Consider the following 14,161-nt stretch of genomic DNA (forward strand, 5'->3'; position numbering starts at 1 on the left):
ATTTATATTTCAAAATGGGGCTATACATTTGGGCGAGGTTGTTTTTCTCGCCTGAGTAGCCTCGTTTCACTGCCAAAAATAAAATTAAACCATCTAGTGTTCACCGAAATAACAACACAATGTCAAATACAGGTAGCCTGTCAAATAATTAACATCCAATCACATTAACCATTACTCCCTCGCGGGAATTCCATTAACGGTCCGTATGTAGCCAAATGTAGTTGCTGCTCATTCCGTTTGCTCGACAATTGATAAATGTGTCCATAGAGACACATATCAGCTTTACTGGTAGTACTGCTACTACCAGCAGTACTTCACCTGCACCTGTCGACGACACAAGTTGTTCTGCTTCCACGAGCACATCCAATGCTAGCATCAGTAATTCTACATTTGTTGTTAGCCCAGCTAGCATGGACACTGAGGGTTGTGAATCTGATGCAGCCAAAGAGCTATTGCTCCCTTACCCGGGAAAGCACCAAACAACAGACAGGGACGTTGGACCATCAAAGAGGCGCAAATATGATGAGATCTACATTGATTTGGGGTTCACTTATATTGGGAGTAGTGCCTTTCCTCAGCCACAGTGTGTTATATGTGCAAAGTACTATCTCACAACTCGATGAAACTTTCACTGTTGTGCAGACATTTAGAAACAAAACATGCTAATTTGAAAAATAAGCCACGAGAGTTTTTTGAGCAAGAATTAAGATGACTTTCGAGAAGTAAGACGTGTAAAAGCAACAGACACCATCAATAAGAAGGGGCTAGAAGTGTCTTATATGGTGAGCTACCGAGTGGCTGAGAGAGGCAAGCCCCATACTATTGTGGAGGTCTTAATTCTTCCTGCTGCCGTGGATATGGCTGCGACAATGCTGGGGGAAAAGGCCACAAAAAACTATACAGACAATGCCTTCATCAAACACCACTGTTTCACGACGCATCAGTGACATGGCAGGAGATGTTTTGAAACAATTACTGCTTAGCATACAAGCCAGTGAAATTCTATGATGGCGCAAAAGCCATGACAGGGAGACATAGTAGAGTGGTAACACGCGTGCAAGCAGTTGCTCCCGATGCCACTTGGGTACACTGCAGCATCCACCGAGAGGCTCTTGCTGCCAAAGGAATGCCAGACAGTTTGAAAGACGTTTTGGACACTACAGTGAAAATGGTTAACTTTGTTAACGCAAGACCCCTGAACTCTCATGTATTTTCTGCACTATGCAATGATATGGGCAACGACCATGTAATGCTTTTACAGCAAATAGAAATGTGCTGGTTATCAAGGGGCAAATTATTGACTTTTTTTTTTTTAAATTGAGAGACCAGCTTAAAGTTTTATTTACTGACCATAATTTTTACTTTTCTGACTGCTTGCATGATGAGTTTCTCACATGACTGAGTGGGTTTTTTCTCGCCTGAATGATCTGAAACAAGGATTAAAGGGACTCTTCGCAACTATAATCAATGTGCGGGACAACATTGAGGCTATGATTAAGAAGTTGGAGCTCCTTTCTGTCTGCATTAACAAGGACAACACACAGGTCTTTCCATCATTGTATGATTTTTTGTGTGCAAATGAACTCAAGTTTACGGACAATGTCACATATGTGATGGAGCGAACCACCTGAGTGAGTTGGTTGCGTAATTACGCAGGTACTTTCCCAAAACGGATGATACCAACAACTAGATTTGTTAGCCCTTTCATGCCCTGCCTCCAGGCCACTTACTGATATCTGAACAAGAGAGCCTCATCAAAATTGCAACAAGCGGTTTTGTGAGAACTGATTTTAATCAGAAGCCACTGCCAGATTTCTGGATTGGGCTGCACTCAGAGTATCCTGCCTTGGCAAATCGCTCTGTTAAGGCACTGATGCCCTTTGCAACCATGTACCTACAGTTGAAGTCGGAAGTTTACATACACTTAAGATGGAGTCATTAAAACTAGGTTTTCAACCACTCCACAAATGTCTTGTTAACAAACTATAGTTTTGGCAAGTAGGTTAGGACATCTACTTTGTGCATGGCACAAGTACTTTTCTCAACAATTGTTTACTGACAGATTATTTCACGTATAATTCACTGTATCACAATTCCAGTGGGTCAAAAGTTTACATACACTAGACTGTGCCTTTAAACAGCTTGGAAAATTCCAGAAAATGATGTCATGGCTTTAGAAGCTTCTATTAAGCTAATTGACATCATTTGAGTCAATTGGAGGTATACCTGTAGATGTACTTCAAGGCCTACCTTCAAACTCAGTGCATCTTTGCTTGACATCATGGGAAAATCAAAAGAAATCAGCAAAGGCCTCAGAAAAAAAATTGTAGACCTCTACAAGTTTGGTTCATCCTTGGGAGCAATTTCCAAACGCCTGAAGGTACCACGTTCATCTGTACAAACAATAGTACGCAAGTATAAACACCAAGGGACCACGCAGCCGTCATACCGCTCAGGAAGGAGACGCGTTCTGTCTCCTAGAGATGAACGTACAAATCAATCCCAGAACAACAGCAAAGGACCTTGTGAAGATGCTGGAGGAAACAGGTACAAAAGTATCTATATCCACAGTAAACGAGTAGTATATCGACATAAACTGAAAGGCCGCTCAGCAAGGAAGAAGCCACTGCTCCAAACCCACCATAAAAAAGCCAGACTACGGTTTGCAACTGCACATGATGACAAAGATCGTACTTTTTGGAGAAATGTCCTTTGGTCTGATTAAACAAAAGTAGAACTGTTTGGCCATAATGACGTCATTATGTTTGGAGGAAAAAGGGGGAGGCTTGCAAGCCGAAGAACACCATCCCAACCGTGAAGCACGGGGGTGGCAGCGTCATGTTGTGAGGGTGCTTTGCTGCAGGAGGGACTGGTGCGCTTCACAAAATGGATGGCATCATGAGGGAGGAAAATTGTGAATATATTGAAGCAACATCTCAAGACAATCAGGAAGTTAAAGCTTGGTCGCAAATGGGTCTTCCAAATGGACAATGACCCCAAGCATACTTCCAAAGTTGTGGCAAAATGGCTTAAGGACAACAAAGTCAAGGTATTGGAGTGGCCATCACAAAGCCCTGACCTCAATCCCATAGAAAATGTGTGTGCAGAACTGAAAAGCGTGTGCGGACAAGGAGGCCTACAAACCTGACTCAGTTACACCAGCTCTGTCAGGAGGAATGGGCCAAAATTCACCCAACTTATTGTGGTACGCTTGTGGAAGGCTACCCGAAACGTTTGACCCAAGTTAAACAATTTAAAGGCAATGCTACCATACTAATTGAGTGTATGTAAACTTCTGACCCACTGGGAATGTGATGAAAGAAATAAAAGCTGAAATAAATCATTCTCTCTACTATTATTCTGACATTTCACATACTTAAAACAAAGTGGTGATATGAATTTTTACTAGGATAAAATGTCAGGAATTGTGAAAACTGATTTTAAATGTATTTGGCTAAGGTGTATGTAAACTTCCGATTTCAACTGTAAGCGAGAGTGGATTCTCTGCTATCACTAGTAGAGGTCAACCGATTATGATTTTTCAACACCGATACCGATTTATTGGAGGACCAAAAAAGCCGATACCTATTCATTGGCCAATATGTATATAAAAATTGTTAGCTTTTATTTATATATATCATTTATTTAATAAATAATGAAACATGTTCAATTTTGTTTAAATAATACAAAAACAAATTGTTGGAGAACAAAGTAAAAGTGCAATATGTGCAAGTGCAATATGTGCCATGTAAAAAAGGTTTAAGTTCCTTGCTCAGAACATGAGAACATATGAAAGCTGGTGGTTCCTTTTAACATGAGTCTTCAATATTCCCAGGTAAGAAGTTTTAGGTTGTAGTTATTATAGGACTATTTCTCTCTATACCATTTGTATTTCATATACCTTTGACAATTGGATGTTCTAATAGGTACTTTAGTATTGCCAGCCTAATCTCGGGAGTTGATAGGCTTGAAGTCATAAACAGCGCAATGCTTGAAGCACAGTGAAGAGCTGCTGGCAAATGCAGGAAAGTGCTGTTTGAATGAATGCTTACGAGCCTGCTGCCTACCACCGCTCAGTCAGACTGCTCTATCAAATCATAGACTTACTTATAATAACACACAGAAATACGAGCCTTAGGTCATTAATATGGTCAAATCCGGAAACTCATTTCAAAAACAAAACGTTTATTCTTTCAGTGAAATATGGAACCGTTCCGTATTTTATCTAACGGGTGGCATCCAAGTCTAAATATTGCTGTTACATTGCACAACCTTCAATGTTATGTCATAATTATGTAAAACTCTGGCAAATTAATTACGGTCTTTGTTAGTAAGAAATGGTCTTCACACAGTTCGCAACGAGTCAGGCGGACCAAATTGCTGCATATACCCTGACTCTGCTTGCACAGAACGCAAGAGAAGTGACACAATTTCCCTAGTTAAAAGAAATTCATGTTAGCAGGCAATATTAACTAAATATGCAGGTTTAAAAATGTATACTTGTGTATTGATTTTAAGAAAGGCATTGATGTTTAGGTACACATTGGTGCAACGACAGTGCTTTTTTTCGTGAATGCGCTTGTTAAATCACCCGTTTGGCGAAGTAGGCTGTTATTCAATGATAAATTAACAGGCACCGCATCGATATGCAACGCAGGACAAGCTAGATAAACTAGTAATATCATCAACCATGTGTAGTTAACTAGTGATTATGTTAAGATTGATTGTTTTTTTATAAGATACGTTTAATGCTAGCTAGCACCTTACCTTGGCTCCTTGCTGCACTCGCATAACAGGTAGTCAGCCTGCCACGCAGTCTCCTCGTGGAGTGCAATGTAATCGGCCATGATCGGTGTCCCCCCCCAAAAATTATGCCGATTACCGATTGTTATGAAAACTTGAAATCGGCCCTAATTAATCGGTCGACCTCTAATCACTAGCATGAAAACTAAATACAGGCACAGACTGTGTGTGGAAAATGATATAAGACTGAGACTCTCTCCAATACAACCCAACATTGCAGAGTTATGTGCATCCTTTCAAGCACATCCTTCTCATTAACCTGTGGTGAGTTATTCACAATTTTTGATGAACAATTTAAGGTTTTATATGTAAGCTTGCTCAATAAAGAGCAAAATTATTGATTATTATTATTTGTGCCCTGGTCCTATAAGAGCTCTCTGTCACTTCTCACGAGCTGGTTTGTGACAACAACTCAGTCATCCTTATGTTTAATAAACCGCCACAGGAAAGGAAGACAAAGCGTTACCTCTGCTGCAGAGGATAAATTCATTAGAGTTAACTGCACCTCAGATTACAGCCCAAATAAACATCATCTGTTCAGAGGAGACTGCGTGAATCAGGCCTTCATGGTCGAATTGCTGCAAAGAAACTACTACTAACGGACACCAATAAGAAGAAGAGACTTGCTTGGGACAAGAAACACGAACAATGGACATGAGACCGGTGGAAATCTGTCCTTTGATCTGATTCAACATCCATGTCTTTGAGACGTAGAGTAGGTGATTGGATGATCTCCGCATGTGTGGTTCCCACCGTGAAGCATGGAGGAGGTGTGATAGTTTGGGGGTGCTTTGCTTGTGACACTGTCTGATTTATTTAGAATTCAAGGCACACTTTTAAGCATGGCTACCACAGCATTCTGCAGCGATATGTCATCCCATCTGGTTTGTGCTTAGTGGGACTATAATTCGTTTTTCAACAAGACAATACATCTCATACATCTCCAGGCTGTGTAAGGGCTATTTGACCAAGAAGGAGAGTGATGGAGTGCTGCATCAGATGACCTGGCCTCCACAATCACCCGATTTCAACCCAAATTGAGATGATTTGGGATGAGTGGACCGCAGAGTGAAGAAAAAGCAGCCAACAAGTACTCAGCATATGTGGGAACTCCTTCAAGACTATTGGAAAAGCATTCCTCATGAAGCTGGTTGAGAGAATGCCAAGTGTGTGCAAAGCTGTCATCATGGAAACGTTGAAGAATCTCAAATATAAAATATATTTTGATTTGTTTAACATGTTTTTAGTTACTATATGATTCCATGTGTTATTTCATAGTTTTGATGTCTTCACTATTATTCTACAATGTATAAAATAGTCCAAATAAAGAAAAACCCTTGATGAGTAGGTGTGTCAACTTTTGTCTGGTACTGTACATCCCTGTCTCACCCCACGGCCCTGTGGAAAGAAAAATTTTTTGCCCATTTTAAGCGCACACTGTTGTATTTTTCTCCCTCAACACCGCTTTCCATCAATTTGTATAGCAGACCCTCATGCCAAATTGAGTCTAGCTTTTTTGAAATCAAGAAAGCATGAGAAGACTTTGCCTTCGTTTTGGTTTGTTTGTTAATTAGGGTGTGCAGGGTGAATACGTGGTCTTTTGTACGGTAATTTGGTAAAAAAGCCTATTTGACCATTTCTCAGTACTTTGTTTTCACTGAGGAAATGTACAAGTCTGCTGTTAATGATGATGCAGTGGATTTTCCCAAGTTTGCTGTTGACGCATATCCCACGGTAATTATTGGGGTCAAATTTGTCTCCACTTTCATGGATTGGGGTGATATGTCCTTGGTTCCAAATATTGCGGAAGTTGCAAGAGCTGAGGATGATGTTAAAGCGTTTAAGTATAGCCAATTAGAATTTGTAGTTTGTATATTTTATCATTTCATTGAGGATACCATCAACACCACAGGCCTTTTTGGGTTGGAGGGTTTGTATTTTGTCCTGTAGTTCAATAAATGTAATTGGAGAATCTGGTTGTCTTTAATAGTTGATTCTAAGATTTGTATTATAATGTATATGTTTTTGCTGTTTGTTCTTTGTTATAGAGCCAAAAAGATTGGAGTAGTGGTTTATCCATACATCTCTGTTTTGGATAGATAACTCATGTTTGTTTAGTGTGTTCAAGTGTTTCTCTCTCTCTCTCTATCTGTATTCACATCGTCACTCACCTTTCTAATTCTGTGTCCCCCTAACCCAAATGGCCATAACCCTCAAGTTCTAAACCACCTCACCCCCTCTCACACAGTACCCCCCCACCAAACTGTTGTTGTTTGTAGCAACCACACCCAACATTAATTTGACTGAGTTATCCCTCCTCCAGCCCCCAACCCTTAAACACATCCCTATACTGTTTGTCTGGATAAATCGAATACCCTTTTTCCCTCCGATGTAGATACCCAATACCTCCAAATATATGATTTATGAATGGTATATTCAACCCAACCCACTTGTAATTGACTCCCCCTGTGTGTGTTTGGTGTGTTCTAACCCTGTCTCCCCCCATGTAGAGGGTCAGTTGGACCATGCTGCTCTGCTGCAGGTTATAAAGGAGCAGCAGGAGCAGCAGAAGAGGCTGTTGGACCAGCAGGAGAAACTACTGGCTGTCATAAAGGAACAGCACCAGGAGATGCACCCCAAAAAGACAGGTACAGACTCACAGCGTGTGCACACTCATACGTGTTCTGTCTTTATATTGTGATGTGTATCTAAGTGTTGAGTAATTGAACTGTTTGGTTATTCAAAGGGAAAGTAAATAACGATATTTGTATTACGATAGATCAAGCTCCAGAGGCCGATGCAGAGAAGGGGGTCCAGGAGGAGGGGGGAGCATCCAAACCCAAAGACCCAGCTCAAGGTGGTCCTGCCCTGGCCTCAGACACCATGGAGCCTGGGGAGCCCGCTGGAGCTCCACAGGCCGGAGGGGCCGAGCCTCACATCCAGCCCCACAATGAGGTCCTCCCTGTGGAGAAGAGTGCAGAAGAGCAGGTCTTCAAAGTGGTTGCCTCTGTTATCGCCAAGGAAAAAGTCCTTCAGGAGGTCCCTAAACGGCCTGTTTTGGCTGAGGCAGCAATCGTGGCAGGGGCAGAGGTGGAGGCCCCTAAGGAGAGGGACCTTGGGGCTATGGGAGTACCGCTGGGTCAGAAGGTGTCAGAGGGGATGAAGGTAGAACCAGCCCAGCCGCCACCTGCCAAAGCTGAGGACGGGGTAGTTAAAGGAGGGGTGGAGGTCGTGGACAAGGCGAAGGAGAGGATGGAGAAAGAGACTGGAAGAAGTGAGGATTGATAGAGCGGTGCAGGGGAGGGTGGAGGAGGAACGGTTGGATAGGGAGAGGAGAGAGAAACTGTCGAGTATAGAGAGGAGATAGAAAAATCCAGAGTAGAGAAAGAGGGAATAGAGAATGAGAGGTTGGAAAAGGAGCGAGCAGAGAGGGAGAGTGCGGAGCGAGAGAGGATCCAGTGGGAGAAGACGGAGAGAGAGGTGATGGAGAGAGCGGAGAAGGAGAAAAAGGTCCAGGTGCAGAAGGAGAAATTGGCACAGCTGGAGAGTGCCATCAAGGCCCGGGGGGAGCAGGCTCTGGCTGCAGCTGGGCCAGGATCTGTCAAACCAGGATTAGGAGAAGAACTAGGGGCTGTGAAGAAGAGTGGACGGGACCTGAAGGAGAGGGCGACCGTCCAGTCAGACTCCAGCGATGTTGTTGAAGAGAAGACCCACAAAGGCCAGGACCAGGGGGTCCAGGAGAAGGCCAGGGACCAAGGAGACATGGACCTGAGAAGGAGGAGAGCCCTGGGGGTAGAGGGGGTAGGAGAGGCTTGGGGTTCCAGGAGGGGTGTGCCGGGGCTGGAGTCCTTCTTGGACATGGGGGGTGGGATCTCCATGCAGCCCTAGAGGGACCGCTACTGGGGGTAGCACTGGTACACACACGCCAGATAAAACAGACCTCTGAGCTTGAGAGAGACGAGTAACTGGGAGTGGGTAACGGTATACACACACATGAATACGGTATAACATACACTCACGGACAGTTGGGTTGGACTGTGCAAATCCCTGTATTCACACAAACACACTCGCAATACAGTTGGTTAGAATGTGCACACCTTATTCTCTCCCTCACACACACACACACACACACATGTACAGTGGGTCGTTATACACGCATTCTTACTATCCACAACACACACTCTTTCTCTCCCACACACAGTCATGTACCATGGATCACACTCTGCCTTACCACCTGTCTTCATAATACCTGACCAGTACAGGAGGATTATGAGTGTGTGAGGTGCATTGATTGTTATAGGGAACATTCTGGCTGCGTTTACACAGGCGACCCAATCCTGAGCTTTTTATCAATTATTGGCAAAAGATCTGATTGGTCAAAATACCATTTATTGGCTGAAGATAGATCAGCATTGGGCTGCCTGTGTAAACAGCCAGTGTGTCTTCATTTGACCCTAGTCTGTGTTCTTCTACCAAATAGGAATGCTTTTTTTAGCATGCTCCTTCCATGATTCCAGAAGACATTGCAGATATAGTGATGATCAAATATATTGTAGACTATTCTATAAAAATATGCTGTATTATGCTGCCATAAATCTATTTGTATGTAAATATTAACTTATTTTAGTTTTTTTATTAAGAAGCTCAAAGCTATACTGTAATGTACGTTAAGCTATGCAATACCACATGCCAAGTTTCCTTTTGTCCTGTGTGTTTGAGAGAGCAATGCACCACCTATCCGGCTATCCAATGGCTGCATTTGAGTCACTTTAAATCCCTTGATACTTCTAGGTGATGTGGAGTTTTCGTTTTGGCTCTGTAGAGATTACTTGATTTTGTTACTGTAGTGCTTTTGTTAAGCCCTTTGAAATGTATGTTAGTTATTGTGAGCTGTAAATAGTGTATACCTTATTTTCTGAACGTAGCTAAATGTTCTCATGCTGCTTTTTTTTACATAATATTTTTGGAAAACATTCATAGTACATTTAATTAAGGATAAATCGGTTAGCTTCCTTGCTTACATTTTCCTCTGGATTTTAAACCAGACTTCCATTTTGATGAGTACATACTGATACTGTAGCCGTATTTCTACACTGACTGGTCAAAACATTAAGAACACCTTCCTAATATTGACTTGCAACAACCCCCCTGTTGTCCTCAGAACAGCCTCGATTTATCGGCGCATGGACTCTACAAGCTGTCAAAAGCGCTCCACAGGGATGCTTCCCACAGTTGTGTTAAGTTGGCTGGATGTCCTTTGGGTGGTGGGCCATTCTTGATACACACAGGAAACTGTTGAGTGTGAAAAACCCAGCAGTGTAGGAGTTCTTGACACACTTTAACCGGTGTGCCTGGCACCTACTACCATACCCCATTCAAAGGCACTTTAATCTTTTGTCTTGCCCATTCACTCTCTGAATGGCACACACACAATCCTTGTCTCAAGGCTTAAAAATCCTTCTTTAAACTGTCTCCTCCCCTTCACTGATTGAATTGGATTTAACAAGTGACATCAATAAGGGATCATAGCTTTCACCTGGTCAGTTTGTCATGGAAAGAGCAGGTGTCAATGTTTTGTACACTCAGTGTAATGTACAATTCCCAAACGTTTTACCCACAAAGGAGTTCTGAATCCATAACTCTGGTTCTACATTCCATGTTCTGGTTCTACTCTCTCTCCACCAGTGCCTTTCATACATGTGATGTTTTCCATGACTTAAAGTAATGTGGTTATTTTGTTTAGTCATATCCTGTGTGTGTGTGTGGGTGCCACTGCTTTGTGCCTTTTATTGTAACTTGCAGTGAAATGAATGGGTCAAAGTGAGTAACTGTATAGAGATCAGAATTGTTCCTATGAAGTGGCTTCTCTAGCAGTGACAGAATGTAGGCAAAATACTGGAATACTTGTAGAGGTGGTTTATTTATGCGATTGAATTGTCATCTCTCTGTTCTTGTAGCATTTGAAACAGTGGCTTTGACTTCTACAATGGTGCACTGTGCTGTGGCTACTATAAGGACAGTGAATGAAATGGACTCCACAGAGAGAGGACATCAATAGTGGCTTCATAACTGCTCATGACTTCTTTAGAATAAGTTTTTTTCTGTAAAGCTTTCAACTCATTGTATTTTTTGAAAATGTGCAAAATATTCAGTTGTCAACTATATAGACTTATTTTCCTACTGTATTATTGACTGTTTGTTTATTCCATGTCGAACTGCTTTGCTTTATCTTGGCCAGGTCGCAATTGTAAATGAGAACTTGTTCTCAACTTGCCTACCTGGTAAAATAAACTGCTTGTTAAAATGTGTGTGTACATGAACAAAAGCGACCCCATACACACATGTATTTACATAACAATATTCCATTTAGCAGACGCTTTTATCCAAATCAACTTAGTCATCCGTGCTGTGCACACATTTTACGTATCAGTGACCCCAGGACACAAATCCACAATCCTGCCATTGCAAGCGCCATGCTCTACCAACTGAGCCATAAAGGACATATTATAAAGACACAGTCCTACAAGTCTCCGGTAGTGGGCTACATGTTAGTACATAGTCACACAGTATGACATTGAAGCATTATTGAAAAGAGTGTTGTCCAAACGCTGTCTTGGCATTACCCCTGGAACCAATTTTAAACAGGTGAGACTAGACAAGAAGTCTTCCAGCACCTGCCAGCACATTACTGATACAGTACTACATGATGTTCATGGAACATGGAGGGACATTGGATCCATTGCCTGGTTATGTTGAAGATGCAACATGGGGGGACATTGGGTCCATTGCCTGGTTATGTTGAAGATGCAACATATTGGGTCCATTGCCTGGTTATGTTGAAGATGCAACATATTGGGTCCATTGCCTGATTATGTTTAAGATACAACATGGGGGGGACATTGGGTCCATTGCCTGGTTATGGAGGGGGGGGGGGGCATTGGGTCCATTGCCTGGTTATTGGGGGGGGGCATTGGGTCCATTGCCTGGATATGGGGGGGGGGGGGGGCATTGGGTCCATTGCCTGGTTATGGGGGGGGGGGGGAATTGGGTCCATTGCCTGGTTATGTTGAAGATAACAACATGGGGGGGACATTGGGTCCATTGCCTGGTTATGTTGGGCAGAATGGACACTACTTCACTCCCTTCTTGGCCTGCAAGACAATTTGATGATAAAGTAAAATGATACATCAAAAACAGACAATTTGATCAAATGTACAATGAAACCCCTGTAATATGCCACTTACTGCTGTAACAAAGCACGCCTTCAGAGCATCAAACTAACACACAGGTCCTTTCTCAGCTCCTGTCTGCCTGTGGTGGAAGCAGTCACACACTTCCCATAAACTGCAGCCTGGGGAGAACAAGATATTCAGAAGTATTTTGATAAGATTTTAGAGGATGACTGCACTGGTTAGAATAGATAAATCTATGGTCCAAGTCATTTCTAGTCGACACTCAGTTTCCACTTGATTATTCCCTAAGAGTCCCCATAGCAACATCGGAGGCCACTGACACCATGCATAACAATTGAAGCCAAATTCCTTGGCAGGCAATTCCTGTCCTTCCGAGTTCTCCCACTGACATACAGTACATCACCAAAAGTATGTGGACATCCTTTCAAATTAGTGGATTCGGCTATTTCAGCCACACCCGTTGCTGACAGGTGTAATCGAGCACACAGCCATGCAGTCTCCATAGACAAAAATTGGCAGTAGAATGGCCCGTACTGAAGAGCTCAGTGACTTTCAACGTGGCACCGTCGTAGGATGCCACCTTTCCAACAAGTCAGTTCGTCAAATTTCTGCCCTGCTAGAACTGCCCCAGTCAACTGTAAGTGCTATTATTGTGAAGTGGCAATGTCTAGGAGCAACAACAGCTCAACCGCGAAGTGGTAGACCACACAAGCTTAAAAAAGAAAAGGAGCGCTAGGAGCCCAGATGCAATAATTGAATAACCTAATATCCAACGTTTTGGCCACACAAGCTCACAGAACGGGACCGCTGTCCTCGGTTGCAACACTCACTACCGAGTTCAAAACTGCCTCTGGAAGCAACGTCAACACAATAACTGTTCGTCGGGAACTTCATGAAATGGGTTTCCATAGCTGAGCAGCCGCACACAAGCCTAAGATCACCATGCACAATGCCAAGCGTCGGCTGGAGTGTAATGCTCGCCACAATTGGAAACGCGCTCTCTGGAGTGATGAATCACGCTTCACCATCTGGCAGTCCGACTGATGAATCTGGGTTTGGCGGATGCAAGGAGAACGCTACTTGCTTGAAGGCATATTGTGGAGGAATAATGGTCTGGAACTGTTTATCGTGGTTTGGGCTAGGCTCCTTAGTCCCAGTGAAGGGAAATCTTAACACTACAGTATACAAATGACATTCTAGATGAAGCTGTTCTTCCAACTTTGTGACAACAGTTAGGGGAAGGCCCTTTCCTGTTTCAGCATGACAATGCCCCCGTGCACAAAGCGAGGTCCATACAGAAATGGTTTGTTGAGATCGGTGTGGAAGAACTTGACTGACCTGCACAGAGCCCTGACCTCAACCCTATTGAACACCTTTGGGATGAATTGAAATGCTGACTGCGAGCCAGAACTAATCGCCCAACATCAGTGCCCGACCTCACTAATGCTCATGGCTGACTGGAAGCAAGTCCCTGCAACAATGTTTCAACATCTAGTGGGAAGCCTTCCCAGAAGAGTGGAGGTTGTTGTAGCAGCAAAGGGGGGGGGGGACCAACTCCATATTATGTCCATGATTTTGGAATGAGATGTTCGACGAGCAGGTGTCTACATACTTTTGGTCATGTAGTGTATGATGACCACTGAGGTATAGATGCTTTTGGATTATGAATGGCTACAGTGCCCATATTTGCTAGGTAGCTAGCAAGTAGCTACATACGCACCCCACCAGTACACTGGGCAAACAGCTCTGGAAACCATCTCATCCTCTCTCGACTGCGAGTCCACACGTTTGATCAATAGGTGGACACTTAATCAATAGTCTTTGACGATGGAAAAAAAACTACGAATACAATGAATTGAATAACGATCTAATGCCTCTGCATAAGCTCTTGTACAATATTAACTAAGTATCATAGAAATAGATGGCACTCGTAGGAAAATATCACTCAAACCATTTGATGACATAGTCCATGGACAGCGCCATGTTGTTGACCCTGAATCAGGAAATTACATACATGCAATCTACGAACGTGATTTGTTAGGGCAATATGGATTATGGACTTTTTGATTTGCCAATGGTTACCCTTACGCAAAAGCCTTGGACCAATGGTATCGTATGAGTCCTACCCATAGTTGTTTGATTGGCTACCTGTCATTGTAAACCCC

General features: G+C 43.0%; 1 protein-coding gene and 2 long non-coding RNA genes across 3 annotated transcripts in view; 2 read left to right on the plus strand and 1 right to left on the minus strand.

Annotated features, from left to right (window-relative positions):
• The window catches only part of LOC139571377 (putative sodium-coupled neutral amino acid transporter 10), a 52,341-nt gene extending 41,234 nt beyond the window's left edge, over window positions 1–11,107 (plus strand). Inside the window, 5 exon segments of the mRNA XM_071394189.1 lie at window positions 7,314–7,451; window positions 7,583–8,063; window positions 8,065–8,155; window positions 8,158–8,652; window positions 8,655–11,107. Of these exon segments, the coding sequence (XP_071250290.1) occupies window positions 7,314–7,451; window positions 7,583–8,063; window positions 8,065–8,155; window positions 8,158–8,652; window positions 8,655–8,768 (1,319 nt within the window). The 3' untranslated portion in view covers window positions 8,769–11,107.
• The window catches only part of LOC139571382 (uncharacterized), a 201,499-nt gene that overhangs the window by 163,504 nt on the left and 23,834 nt on the right, over window positions 1–14,161 (plus strand). The gene's annotated exons all lie outside the window — the stretch shown is intronic.
• LOC139571381 (uncharacterized) lies at window positions 11,805–13,995 on the minus strand. Its single transcript, XR_011674285.1, has 3 exons — window positions 13,717–13,995; window positions 12,048–12,154; window positions 11,805–11,954 (listed from the first exon to the last, which is right to left on the minus strand). It is a non-coding gene; the product is annotated as an uncharacterized lncRNA (long non-coding RNA).

This window comes from Salvelinus alpinus, chromosome 3, assembly GCF_045679555.1.
Source record: "Salvelinus alpinus chromosome 3, SLU_Salpinus.1, whole genome shotgun sequence".
Taxonomy (NCBI): domain Eukaryota; kingdom Metazoa; phylum Chordata; class Actinopteri; order Salmoniformes; family Salmonidae; genus Salvelinus; species Salvelinus alpinus.